Source organism: Sinocyclocheilus grahami, unplaced genomic scaffold (assembly GCF_001515645.1).
Source record: "Sinocyclocheilus grahami isolate Dianchi unplaced genomic scaffold, SAMN03320097.WGS_v1.1 scaffold846.1, whole genome shotgun sequence".
Classification (NCBI taxonomy): Eukaryota; Metazoa; Chordata; class Actinopteri; order Cypriniformes; family Cyprinidae; genus Sinocyclocheilus; species Sinocyclocheilus grahami.
In genome coordinates this window covers 382,649-396,554 of record NW_015506025.1, presented here as the reverse complement: position 1 = coordinate 396,554, position 13,906 = coordinate 382,649, and the positions used below count along the sequence as shown (strand labels likewise).

Below are 13,906 nucleotides of genomic sequence, written 5' to 3'. Positions count from 1 at the left end.
GTGAAACAAGTAATATGTCAAAATTCACAGTAACGGTAGGCGAAAAGTATCCGGATAACTTACTACTTCCGCAGAGATTCTGAAGAGGGTATAAAGTGAACACCTTACTATTCCATGATGCAACAGGACAGGAATTGTAAATGACAAGGAAGTGACACAAATTACTTTGTCCAGAAGTGAAGCTACACACAGGCTGATTTTATCATCACAAAGGGATTGGGTACATTTAATTGTAAATAATAAAAAATATTCCCACAATAAAAAAAGAAGAAACATGTTATACATTATACTTTGACAATGGCTATTTGATTTCACAATCATCAAAACATTGGGTTCTACAGGCACATCAAGTATAACACTTACATGTGAGTATACTTTTTTTTTTTTTTACATTGCTATTTAACTGACACATCTCTTTAAGGAAGGTTTTTTTTTTTTTTTAGCTCTATAGAAATTTAGGGACCGGTTGATAATATCTATTAGTTGTCTTCTAACATAACTTAAGAGCTTTAAAATGCAATTATTTAAACACATCTGTTGTGTTAAACTACTGTATGTAGGTGTTTTTCCACAGATTTCACTCAGTAATTTTTCCTTCATTAAAAAGTTGTACAAAATAAATTAATTGTAATATAAAAAAAAAAAAAAAAGTGGTTAAAATAACACCTATATGAGATGAAGAGTAATTTCAGTGGCTTAATAAAAGTCACACGTGGGTTGCATTAGCAGTCAATTTATACTAATTTTATCTCATTAATTCACCTCCTACTCCATTTTGATTTTGAGTAATAAATAAATCATGGCTTACTGTGCATTTCTACAATAGTATTGATAGGAATGTGTGATACAAGCAAAAATGTAACAATATTATAGACAAACATACATCACAATATATAGTTTTTATGAAAAAAAAAAAAGAATATTTGTGAATTTCCAATTTCCAAGTAATGGTTGATCTATAAAATTTAGATTTTTATCATTAATACTGCAATGAAACTTTAAATATAGTGTTTTATTGGTTACATCATCTTTGTATTGTGTTTTTACTGCAAGCAATGAAATAAACAATACAAGTTAAGTATGATGACACCTTCTCCATTTTACATGTCAGATAGCCTTCCATGACAATACTGAAAACCTTTTAGCAACTACATAAAATTACCCATTATAATTTAGTTTAATTTCTGAAGTAATTTACTCAGTGTGACCAGTTTTCATAAGGATTAAGTGAAAGCTGTAATGTATGTTGTTTGTAAACCTGAATATTCTGCGTTGTTTTTTTATGTGTGCCACTCACAATGACAGCTTAAAAGAAAGACCCTTTCTCTTGCTGTTAGTGATACACTGCCTTTTCACATCGCATTCAATTCAAATCGCAAACTCACATTCACAACTGGAGTTAAATATGGGTTCTTTTTGTGGTGCTGGAGTTTCAGAACTGCAGGAAACATTGGCATAACCACAATAGAAATGATACGTAAATAGTTATACTGGTTGACAATTATAACGGTATATAACCCATCCCTAGGTATCAGTAACAGAAACTGTTTGCTTTTGCGTAAAGATGCATCCACATTGTTAGGTGTCAGTGTAAGTCATCACAACATAAACAAAAAATTACTGAGTGCATTATCTTGAGGAAAACCATGCTACTGTGGGGAAACGCTGACCCCTGTTCTTTCTGTGGTACATAACAAACTTACACTTGAAGAGTTTTCCTCAGCATTACAGTAGTTTCCTCAAAGCAGTTTCAGACTGCCTGTGACATTATTCACCATCTCCTCTTCTCCAATGATGGCAAGCACAGTGCATGAACCTGGCTCCACCTGCACACACAAAAAGTCCAAAATCATTTTCCAGGCTTTATCACTATTTACACAAAATGTAAAAACACAAAATGAATCACACATCTTTAAAAAAGTCTTACTCTCCTTAGATTTTCATGTCAAATATGTATTAGAAATTAGCATCTACATCCATATACCATTAACTTATATAATGTCTAATTTTTTATATGCTATTTTGGGTATATTGTATAGGTATATAAAACACAATAGTACACCATTTGCCATATTATAACAATAACAGCAATGCCATGCTAAAGCATCATTGCATAGATGTGCCTCTAACCTGTGTGTGTCCAGCATCCTGTACCAGCTTTGTAGGAAGACTGAGGCTCATTGCAAGAGCCTGCAACTCCAAAAGGTGTGCCATGTTAGTGCCTTGTAACACAATCTTCTTAGCTCTAAATAGGCACAAAAAAAAATCATTCTAATACACGTGTCTTAGGTTAACATACTTTAAATATTTTGATTCAGAGGTGATTCTTTTTTATATATACATGAATGGCTTGGTTTGACATTTATTTAAAAAAACACAGTGATATCCCTTACCCAGCATGGTCCCATCTCCAGGCCATTTCCCTCCAACTGTTTTTCTCCTGCAAGGCCTGATACAAACCCACTGCAGCATGACCCACCTGCGCCGCCACCTACAGGGACACACTGCTCTTTTCAAATCTATTGAAATCCAGGGACCATACACAAGACATTGTTCTCTAACAAGTAATATTAGTTGAAATGCAAGAGTATGGAAGCCCATTTCCAACAATGTGATTATGCAAGTCATAATAATGAGAAACTTTCTACTAATAATTACTTGGTTTCTGATTATTTTAACCTTTTTTTCACCCGTAATTTTGGTTTATTGTGTGCATTCACAATGCAACAGATTAGGAAGTAGAGATATGAGAAACTTCAAATCAACTGAACAATTGCTTCAGAAAATGATTCAGTCCTGAAAAATCCTCACACTGGCGACATCTGCTGGTCAGACCCATGTAAATGCAACAAGAACACAGTAAGGCATTTTCTATCGATGCCTTTATTCACAACCTTTTAGCTTGTATATGGTCGAAACATGAACGCACACATTGCATGGAATGTAATGCCATTACACCTAAACTTAATAAATGGATGTTACTTAATTGGTTATTTTGTTCGATTTATTTATTTTATTAGCATATGCAGGCACCATTGTTTATCACCATGGCAACCTCTTGGGCTAGAGAACACTTTGCATGTGTATGTAAAAGCACCTGTACACATGAGAGCTCAATTAAACTGAAAGATATGGAAAACTTTATATAGCATCTTTTTTTCTTTGTTTGCTTGCTTAGGCACATTGGCACAGCGTGCATGCATTTCTCATTAGGACATCTTAAATCATTTTTATGAGAAAGTGTCTCATTAAGAGATACCAAATCACAATTATCAGGGGGGTTTTCCCCTCAATGTTGACATTTTAGTTCATATTTATGAGAAAATGTCTCATGGCTTAGAGGATGTCAGTTTATAACTCTAGCAAAAACAAGCATCAATTATAAACAAACAAATTACAAACTGCTTTGATCAAATCAGCTTTGAATTCCAATAACTTGTTTTTAAAAAAATGATACTGCAATTGAGGAAATCGAAGTGTGTTGTTTATGGATGTATTGGTTTGATTAATCACTGAGGAAATACTGAATGGGTCATAAAACCCTAAAATACACTTTAACACATTTGTCTAAGTTGCATACTATTCAAAACAATTATATCACATTATTTTGAATAGTCAGACGAACAAAATGTACTATTATTATTTTCTTATTTGTTAAGCAATTTCATTCGGTCAGTTCCAAGAACAGAATGTGACATGTTAGAGTAAACACTGAATTGTGATTGGTTTCACATTATTCATGAGAAGGAACACCTTTTGACTGATGAAGGAGATCACAAAACAGCGGAGAGGGGAAACAAACATAGTCTTTTGTTCATCATTCTGTATCATTCACTTCTATATTAAGTACACTGTAAATCTGAAAATTGCAATAAACAATATCTACCTTCCCCACACCCATGGACAGCTCCATATTTACAACAAACACCATTTTGTACATCAGGTCCTCATCACCCTCATCCTGCAAAGGAAAACATTTTACACTGATTGACTGATCATGGCTGCCTCAATTACACAGCGTTCTATTTAGATCTATATCTGTTGTGTCCAAAGTTTCTTAATATAATTTTGCAATGTTGAGCGCCGTAACCATTGAGTGCAGGAATACAATGGCCATTCAGACAATGACAAAGGCCATTTAAAATCAGTCACTGCACTGATAAACTTTGCTCAAAATGTTGTTCAGCATGAGCTGAGAGTTGTACACTCTTTCTTTCAAATGCTATCATTAAAGGGGACATTGGATGCCCATTTTCCACAAGTTGTTATGATTATTTAGGGTCTTCATGAAATGACTGCAACATACTTTGGTTAAAATTCCTCAGTGGTCATGTAAAACTAGGGTGACGCATTGCTGCCACACATTCTTTTTTTCTACTCAATTATGTTGTAATAACGATATTATATAGTTTTAACATAAGTTCTCATAATATTGAGATGTTGTCGTTAAAACTAATTATTTTCTCATAATAATGAGATATGTTGTTTAAACATTTTTCTCGTCAAAATTAAATTTCTTCTCAAGAATAAAGACATATGTCATAAAAACTATATATTTTTCACATTATAGAAGATTTTAGCCTTTATATCGTTACATGTGAGTGAGCAAAGCGATTGTTCGCGCTGCTGCTGTCGCCACAGTCCTGAGATAAATGAGGATCTGCACGCTGCTTTTAATTACTGCAGGAGGAATAATAGAAATACACTGTTTTAAATGTAATTTAAAGTTATTGTTTTTATTGTAGCGGCATGTTTATTAGGATTAATCTCCAATCGGTCTAAAATATGCTTTCCAATAACTGCACTCAGACCCGGCGGGTCTGCCAACCTATTCTGCTCATTTGATTTTCTTTTGAAAAAGAAATAAAGAGAAATGATAAAGACTTTTTATGTTGTTGTTGTTTTTTTGTAACAGAAAACACATTTTGAAACAGAAAAACTTAAATTAATGTAGATTTTTTTCAATGGGTAAATATAAAAAATAGTTTATGCTTAATATTTGTTTTGCATGCGTGGGCAGCCTTAAGAGGCCACTTTCATTTGATTTTAAGAATTAATTATTTACTCGTCAGAAATTATATCTTTAGCTGAATCAAGGCGCGTGTTGCATCGTGTTCTTCTTCTGGGGTAAATTCCAGGCTTTATACTGTAGGAACAGGCCGCGCTGCGTGTGGGTTTGACCACAATACAGATAATGGAATAAAAAAAAAATGACCAGAAATGTTTGTATTGCTTAGTGTTATATCAAAGTCATTCAAATAAAGAAATAAGCCTATTCCAAGCCCAGAGTCGATTATTCAAAAATAACTGGTTTAATCTGATCACCTTAAACGAGTCATATCAAAGTCCATTTTTTCTATAGTCTTTGGTCATATCCTCAGGGTCTGAAAAATAAACAAAACTAATCCACTGCGTCCTCGGTGGCTCTGATGTCAGGACAAAATGAAGACTATTATGTTCACTTTTACATCCAACTACAAAAAACCTGCATTGCATTGTTGTCGCTACAGCTGCTCGAGCACGGAGAAAATGGCAGACAGAGTAAAACTGGCTGAGATATGCTAATACGGGACAGTCCGTCAGCGGCCATTGGCGGGGCTTGAGCAATATGATGTCATATTGATCAGAAAATCAAAACGGCTTGATTATTGAGACTGTTTAGATTTTTGGGGGATTAAAAAAAAAGTAGTGAATAGATTTTCATCATTGTAGGGTGGTTGTGTCCACATACTGCTAAGACACATTATATGAAAACACCATGTAAAAGTGAATTTAGCATCCAATGTCCCCTTTAAAACCAAAAAAGTATAGACAAAATGTAAATAAGAGATTTATAGTGCAGACAGCTTCACTGTTTATGAACAGGAGTTTTCATCAGAGCACAGAACAGGTGAGTTATAGATTCAGGGATTATAAAAGAAGTGCTCTTTGCTCACTTTCTGTATATAATCTATTCACTATTTGAATAAAAGTTTTGTTTTTCATGCTGTTAAGAGGACCAGTTGCCATGTACACACTGCACAGTTTCAGGCATGGCAACAACATTGAATTGCAGTATTAACTCTCCTAAACCAGTGGTTTGTCATATCCAAGAAGCCCTACAGACAAAGCTGTATTCAACGTAACATTAAACTACTTGAAATGTACCTCGTTCTCTAGTTTGTTGAAGTAGTACATTGCAGCTTCCTCCGCAGACACATTCTGTGTGTGCAAGAGTGCCTGTAAAAGATCAATAAAAGCATCTCACTCCAAAAACCATGACATAACATGAACAGCTTTTATGTATGTCAGATTCTGCTACCGTAACAAAATTAACAAACTCATCAAGGTAAGTCAAACCATAATATCCAGTATACAAACAGTTCTGGTTCTCAAAATGGGTGCACTATATTTTGATATCTACTATGAGAAACAAACACTGTAAAGTCAACCAATACTGCAAATATAATGTCACTTCATTCATTGTAAGCAGGTTTGTGGTATTTTTAGTGCGGTGTACCTGCTTGGCTGCCTCCTCAGGTATGTCCAACTCTCTGAGCTGCTGCAGGAATACAGGGTTCACTTCCTGCTGGGACTCCATTTCTAAAATATAGACATGCACATTATAAATCCCTTATTAACGTATTCTAATAGATTGTAAGTGATATACCGTCACGTTTTAACTGAAGATAGCACAGCCTATTCGTATACAGTGTTGGGATTATAGTGGGGCTCACTAACGCTCTTTGATATATAAATAAGCTGTAGGTTGGATCATACTGACGTTTGGATGCAAATGAACGCAATGTATTTCACTGCGACACCTTCAAATCCGTATAAAAACATCAGAATGTGGGTAAAATATATGAATATTTTCAAGCTACCCAAAGTTTGTAGCTGCTTGTGCTGCTAATGCCAGTACTGCCACACATTCTGGGCATTTTTAACAATCTAACTGAAAGTAGCTCAGGACAATCGTATTCTGTAGTTTAGTGTGTTAAGGATTGTGGCACTTACCTGCTTTACTGCACTACTGACCGAGCGATTATCACCCAATGAGACTGTGAGCTTCTTCACGAGCGATTGTTTTCGTCTTTTCACTCTCAAATTGACATAAAGTCATTTGTGATATGGGATTATTTTGAACCTTTTATTTCCAAATGCTGCTTGTAGTTTTAATTCATTAGTTGCAACAATAGATTTCGGCGCAAAACGTGAACTAAACATTACCGTATAAACCAAGTTCATGTGTCATGTCGGTTACATTTCCGGGTCATCTGCGCTACAAAGCGCCTTGTTTAAACGGAAATGTAAAATAATAACATTAAGATTCTTCCTTTCGTTTTGAAGCGTTCAAACGAAATGATTTAATAAAAAAAACTATAGCCACCTGGCTGCACACCGCAGCAAAGACTGCCCAGGCGTTAAGACATTCATTATTCCTACATAGCGGATTGCGCCAAACAAATGAAAAAGAACTACAAACATGGCGGAAACGCTTGAGGTCTTCTTCTTCTTTTGTGTTTAATGGCGGTTGGCAAACCAGCTTAAGGTGCATTTCCGCCACCTACTGGGATGGAGTGTGAGGCCTCGATGAACGAGCATGTTATATACTACTAATATAATAATAAAAAAATAAAAATAAAATAAAACAAAAACGCTTGAGGTCGATGGTACGTCATCAATTTAACAGCTTAAAAGCCACACAAGTTTAAAGAGGTGTTTGTTCAATGAAACTGGTCTAGAATCAAAGTTATTTGCTCCAGTAGTTGTAGTACATAAATAGCACCCTGGGCTGCATTTCTCAAAAGCATTGTAAGCTAAGTTGTAAATCGTAGAGGTGGCAAATGCAGCCCTAGTTACTAGATCAGCCTGAAGTTGACTTAAATGTGAGAAAATTATGAAAGTGGGGGATGGGATTAATTTGATAAAATGATAGCAATCCTAATGTCATTAGGCTGGGTTTATGAAGTAAGAACAGATAAAGTAATAATATGTTTTGACCAGGGTTTGAAATTAACTTTTTCACTCACCAGCCAATTTGGCTGCTAAATTTGTAAGTTACCGGCCATTCTTCAACTAGCACAAAAAAAAAACATGGAAATAAACCAGATTAACTGCGTCACAGCTTCATATACAAATATATTTATTATAAAATCTGAATATCTGAATAATACATTTAAGAAGTTTTAAGACCTTTTAAAGACCTGCACAAATTAAATTAATACCATATATACTGTTCAGTTACAGGTTTTCACACAAGCAAAAAGTTTTCAGCACACATTTCAGCATTTAAACAATTTTTAAGGAAAGGGATAAGAGTCAAAAGTATCAATTATTGCATTAATTTAAACAATTATTACCAATCAGTTATTATATTAATATGACATAAATATATCTTAATGTCTTAATTGTTTATATTTGTATGCATTTTTAATGCATTTTTCCACCAGTTCCATTTAACTGAGTGTTTGCTGCATAAAAATATGGGTCGATTTTCGCAATGGTCTGCACAAAAACAGCAGAAGGGCTTATTGAACATGCACATTCATCCTCTGCCAGCAGGTGGCGCTTTTAGATCGGCAGAATATAGCAGTTTCCACGGTAACGGATGTACAGCTTGAAACTGCAGCACTCATATAAACTTTGGAAGTGTAATCATCACATTAAGCTATATTGCAATTCTTGTATTTCCGTCCCCAAATTTAAGACCTCTTGAAATCATAATTAAAACTTTGTTGTACAATTTAAGACTTTTATGGCCTTAAATTTGATATATCTAAATTTAAGACGGTGGGATCAAAGTGCATGATATCAGGAGAGTTCAGCTGGACAGTAAGAAAATCACAGAGTGTCTGAGTTTTCAGTCATTTTTTGAGTCTTCGCTATTGCTTCAATGCAAAGGAAACCAGCACGCCATTATTTGTTGAGTATTGAAGGGTAGGGTATGTTCAAGTAAGCTAGGTATGATGTGCAATTAGGTTGTATTTCATATTATCATTATGACTCAAGAGTGCAGTATTTGCGCTAAATCTGTGCAGATTTGGCTCACATTAACTTCCCCAAGAATTTAATGAGTGAAGAAAAGTAACCTGCCAAATTGGCTAGTGATTTGACAACATTAACCGCCACAGCTGATTTGGAGCAGCATTTGGCGGGTTGGCGGGTGTTAATTTCAAACCCTGGTTCTGACTCAATGGCAGTTCTTATGAATTTACAATCATTGGAAACAAATAGAGGTGACATTTGATCAGAAATCATGATTACATTTTACAGTATAAAACAGATATGAATAATAACTTATTTTCTGTGGGTACCAGAACACTTGGGAATTTAGGGTAATGAGAAGGTAGACAAAATGGCCAAAGAATCCTTAAAGATGGACAATCCAAGTATAAATATTTCACTCAACAGAACAGAAGAAAAACATATTAGAAACATGCGATATTAAATGGCAGACATATTGGGACTCAAGTCAAACAGGTCGGCATTATCATAAGGTACAAAGGAGCATAAAGAAAAATCATTCATAACATAACCAGAAGGGAACAAGTCATTTCCACACATCTACGATCCTAGCCATACATTACACATTACAGGGAAACATAATACATGTTAAAGTGATGCTTAATAGAGACATTGGAGCATGTTTTGATGATATGTAATGCATATGAAAGAGAAAGGAAGAGTCTTAAAGAAGAATTGCACAATAAGTAGGCCTACCCTGTCGAAAAAAACAGCATATGCTGGTTAGGTATGTTTTGAAGCATGACTGCTGGTTTGAGCTGGTTTAAGATGGTCATATGCTGGTCCTAATCTGGTTCTGAGCAGGAGCTAGTTGCTTAGGACCAGCACATGACCAGCTTAAACCAGCTCAAACCAGCAGTCATGCTTCAAAACATACCTAACCAGCATATGCTGTTTTTTTTCAACAGGGTAATATACTAAATGATGGTCTAAATGAGTGGTTCTCAATTCCAGTCCTCGCGTACCACCGCTCTGCATACTTTGCATGTCTCTCTTATTTAACACACCTGATTCAGATAACCAGCTCATTAGAAAAGAGCTCCATGCATGAACTGTTCCGATTGACAAGGTTCATACATGGTGTTCATTCCTCCCTACTTCCTTAGCACGGGAAATCTGTTAAAGTTTACTTAACTTTGAAACATTCATTCGTGGATTTGGGCAACACCCCGGCCTGCAGCGTCTTCACACACAGACAAAACTTACTAGAGAAGTGTGAAGTGTAACATAATATACCTCTGTAAATAAATACAATTTAAATTCACAATTCATAAATTCTAATTTATTGCCCTTTGAATGGAACATATGTGTCCTTTATGTGTATCTGACCCGGTCCCACCCTTCAACAGGACAAGTACTCTGAACGTGGATGATATTAGAATTTATTTGATGCCTGCACACAGAGCAGTAAGATACAAAATGGAAAGCTCGGTGATGTTATTGTTCTGTTTCATTCCTCCTGACCACTAGAGGTGGTGCTTAAGCACTAGTAAATTATCACAGTGCCTGCTCGATAGATCGAGATAATATACCAAAAAAGTCACGTGGTGACATAGGCTGAGCCTCAAGTATAATAGACACACTAGCTCAGCATCTGGTCTCTTTTGCTTTCTCACTTGTCTGTGATAGGTCGTTCTTCAATCGATTTCCACGCTGTCAAGTGCAGCTTACAAGAGCTGTAACCGCGTGCTCATAAGGAGTTTCGGTGAGTTTTTTTGTTTTTGTTGGATATATTTGTTGATATATCGATAACACTTAGTGCTTCTCGGTACTATCCGGTGGTTAGTGTAACCGATCAATTTGCTGACGGTTCCCCGCTCAGTTTTTCATCTTACATAAAATTGTGCAACACTTGTGCCATCTCGGTGCTATCCGGTGGCTAAGACGGTTGCTGTCCTGTTGTCTGAGATGTCAGAGATAAAACGCCTTCTTCAGACGTTCCAGCCTGTTATGCCTGCCTCACCTGTAGCTATTACACAGGAAGATGAGGAAGGTCCCAGTAAGAAAATGGATGACGAACCTTTTAGTTCCTCTTCTCCAACTCACGCTGACTTTGACATGCTCTCTACAAGTGTGTCTGACTCAATTTTCCAGGATCAATTGAATGCGGTAGATGTTGCTGCACAATCTTTCCCCCAGGAGAATGCATTTTTTCAGCTGCAGGGTGTTCTAGCGGTGATTCGATTCTCTCTGGACTAACTCCATCCTCCATGGATGATACCTTAGCTATGCTACAGATGGCAGTTGCTTGTTTAGGGCTGGATAACTTGCCAGTGCAGCCAGCCCAGTCCAACGTCTTTTTTAGACAGTTTTCAGCTGGGTCTAACTTTGTTATGCCACCATGCAAGGATTCTGTTGCAGAATTTTCAAACTCCCTGATAGGGTCTACTTCACCCAAACGGCAGTCAAAGACTGCCTGTACACTGGCATCTATGGCGGATGCAGATACCTTTGGGGTTGGCCGTGTTTCAGAAATAGAGCAACCCGTCACTGCCCTCGTAATATCACCTGATGAGGCCCGGTGAGGCAATGTGCATTGCCCCAGTACTCAGTGTGGTCGCACAGACTCGTTACTCAAAAAGGCATATGAGTCTACAGCATATACAACCCGTGCTGAGAACACAATAAATGTCAATTACTCCTCACCACAACTAGCACACTCGAATCAGCAAATGTGGACCCCTCAGTTTCGCAGTTCCTTAAAAAAACAGCATATGCTGGTTAGGTATGTTTTGAAGCATGACTGCTGGTTTGAGCTGGTTTAAGCTGGTCATGTGCTGGTCCTAAGCAACTAGCTCCTGCTCAGAACCAGATTAGGACCAGCATATGACCATCTTAAACCAGCTCAAACCAGCAGTCATGCTTCAAAACATACCTAACCAGCATATGCTGTTTTTTTTCAACAGGGTAATATACTAAATGATGGTCTAAATGAGTGGTTCTCAATTCCAGTCCTCGCGTACCACCGCTCTGCATACTTTGCATGTCTCTCTTATTTAACACACCTGATTCAGATAACCAGCTCATTAGAAAAGAGCTCCATGCATGAACTGTTCCGATTGACAAGGTTCATACATGGTGTTCATTCCTCCCTACTTCCTTAGCACGGGAAATCTGTTAAAGTTTACTTAACTTTGAAACATTCATTCGTGGATTTGGGCAACACCCCGGCCTGCAGCGTCTTCACACACAGACAAAACTTACTAGAGAAGTGTGAAGTGTAACATAATATACCTCTGTAAATAAATACAATTTAAATTCACAATTCATAAATTCTAATTTATTGCCCTTTGAATGGAACATATGTGTCCTTTATGTGTATCTGACCCGGTCCCACCCTTCAACAGGACAAGTACTCTGAACGTGGATGATATTAGAATTTATTTGATGCCTGCACACAGAGCAGTAAGATACAAAATGGAAAGCTCGGTGATGTTATTGTTCTGTTTCATTCCTCCTGACCACTAGAGGTGGTGCTTAAGCACTAGTAAATTATCACAGTGCCTGCTCGATAGATCGAGATAATATACCAAAAAAGTCACGTGGTGACATAGGCTGAGCCTCAAGTATAATAGACACACTAGCTCAGCATCTGGTCTCTTTTGCTTTCTCACTTGTCTGTGATAGGTCGTTCTTCAATCGATTTCCACGCTGTCAAGTGCAGCTTACAAGAGCTGTAACCGCGTGCTCATAAGGAGTTTCGGTGAGTTTTTTTGTTTTTGTTGGATATATTTGTTGATATATCGATAACACTTAGTGCTTCTCGGTACTATCCGGTGGTTAGTGTAACCGATCAATTTGCTGACGGTTCCCCGCTCAGTTTTTCATCTTACATAAAATTGTGCAACACTTGTGCCATCTCGGTGCTATCCGGTGGCTAAGACGGTTGCTGTCCTGTTGTCTGAGATGTCAGAGATAAAACGCCTTCTTCAGACGTTCCAGCCTGTTATGCCTGCCTCACCTGTAGCTATTACACAGGAAGATGAGGAAGGTCCCAGTAAGAAAATGGATGACGAACCTTTTAGTTCCTCTTCTCCAACTCACGCTGACTTTGACATGCTCTCTACAAGTGTGTCTGACTCAATTTTCCAGGATCAATTGAATGCGGTAGATGTTGCTGCACAATCTTTCCCCCAGGAGAATGCATTTTTTCAGCTGCAGGGTGTTCTAGCGGTGATTCGATTCTCTCTGGACTAACTCCATCCTCCATGGATGATACCTTAGCTATGCTACAGATGGCAGTTGCTTGTTTAGGGCTGGATAACTTGCCAGTGCAGCCAGCCCAGTCCAACGTCTTTTTTAGACAGTTTTCAGCTGGGTCTAACTTTGTTATGCCACCATGCAAGGATTCTGTTGCAGAATTTTCAAACTCCCTGATAGGGTCTACTTCACCCAAACGGCAGTCAAAGACTGCCTGTACACTGGCATCTATGGCGGATGCAGATACCTTTGGGGTTGGCCGTGTTTCAGAAATAGAGCAACCCGTCACTGCCCTCGTAATATCACCTGATGAGGCCCGGTGAGGCAATGTGCATTGCCCCAGTACTCAGTGTGGTCGCACAGACTCGTTACTCAAAAAGGCATATGAGTCTACAGCATATACAACCCGTGCTGAGAACACAATAAATGTCAATTACTCCTCACCACAACTAGCACACTCGAATCAGCAAATGTGGACCCCTCAGTTTCGCAGTTCCTTCAAACTGCTCTTTTGGCTATGGGTCATGTCACCCGTGAACTGGGTACTCTTACAGCCACGCTTCTGGCAGCTCGCCAGCAAGTGTGGCTTGCCCAGGCGAAACTGCTGGAGGATTGTAAAAAGACACTACGAGACCTCCCAATAGTTCCTGGTCACCTCTTTGGCCCTAATGTCCCAGAGCTTCTGGAAAAAAGATTAAAG

The 13,906-nt window shown here is 37.6% G+C and overlaps 1 protein-coding gene across 1 annotated transcript; it reads right to left on the bottom strand.

The window, feature by feature from the left end:
* Window positions 1–431: 431 nt before the first annotated feature.
* On the bottom strand, window positions 432–7,424 carry LOC107562898 (probable peptidyl-tRNA hydrolase 2). The gene is made up of 7 exons (XM_016247652.1): window positions 6,997–7,424; window positions 6,500–6,582; window positions 6,148–6,219; window positions 3,887–3,961; window positions 2,394–2,491; window positions 2,131–2,245; window positions 432–1,826 (listed from the first exon to the last, which is right to left on the bottom strand). The coding sequence occupies exons 2-7, from the start codon at window positions 6,578–6,580 to the stop codon at window positions 1,740–1,742; spliced, it is 528 nt and encodes a 175-aa protein (XP_016103138.1). The 5' UTR covers window positions 6,581–6,582; window positions 6,997–7,424; the 3' UTR covers window positions 432–1,739.
* Between the last annotated feature and the right edge of the window lie 6,482 nt (window positions 7,425–13,906).

Bases quoted from the DNA above. Each gene is read 5' to 3' on its own strand.
- LOC107562898 (XM_016247652.1), bottom strand. From the start codon at position 6,580: ATGGAGTCCCAGCAGGAAGTGAACCCTGTATTCCTGCAGCAGCTCAGA. The intron at 6,220-6,499 runs GTACACCGCACT...GATCTTTTACAG, and splicing joins CTGAGGAGGCAGCCAAGCAG to GCACTCTTGCACACACAGAA. The intron at 3,962-6,147 runs GTACATTTCAAG...TTTCCTTTGCAG, and splicing joins TCAACAAACTAGAGAACGAG to GATGAGGGTGATGAGGACCT.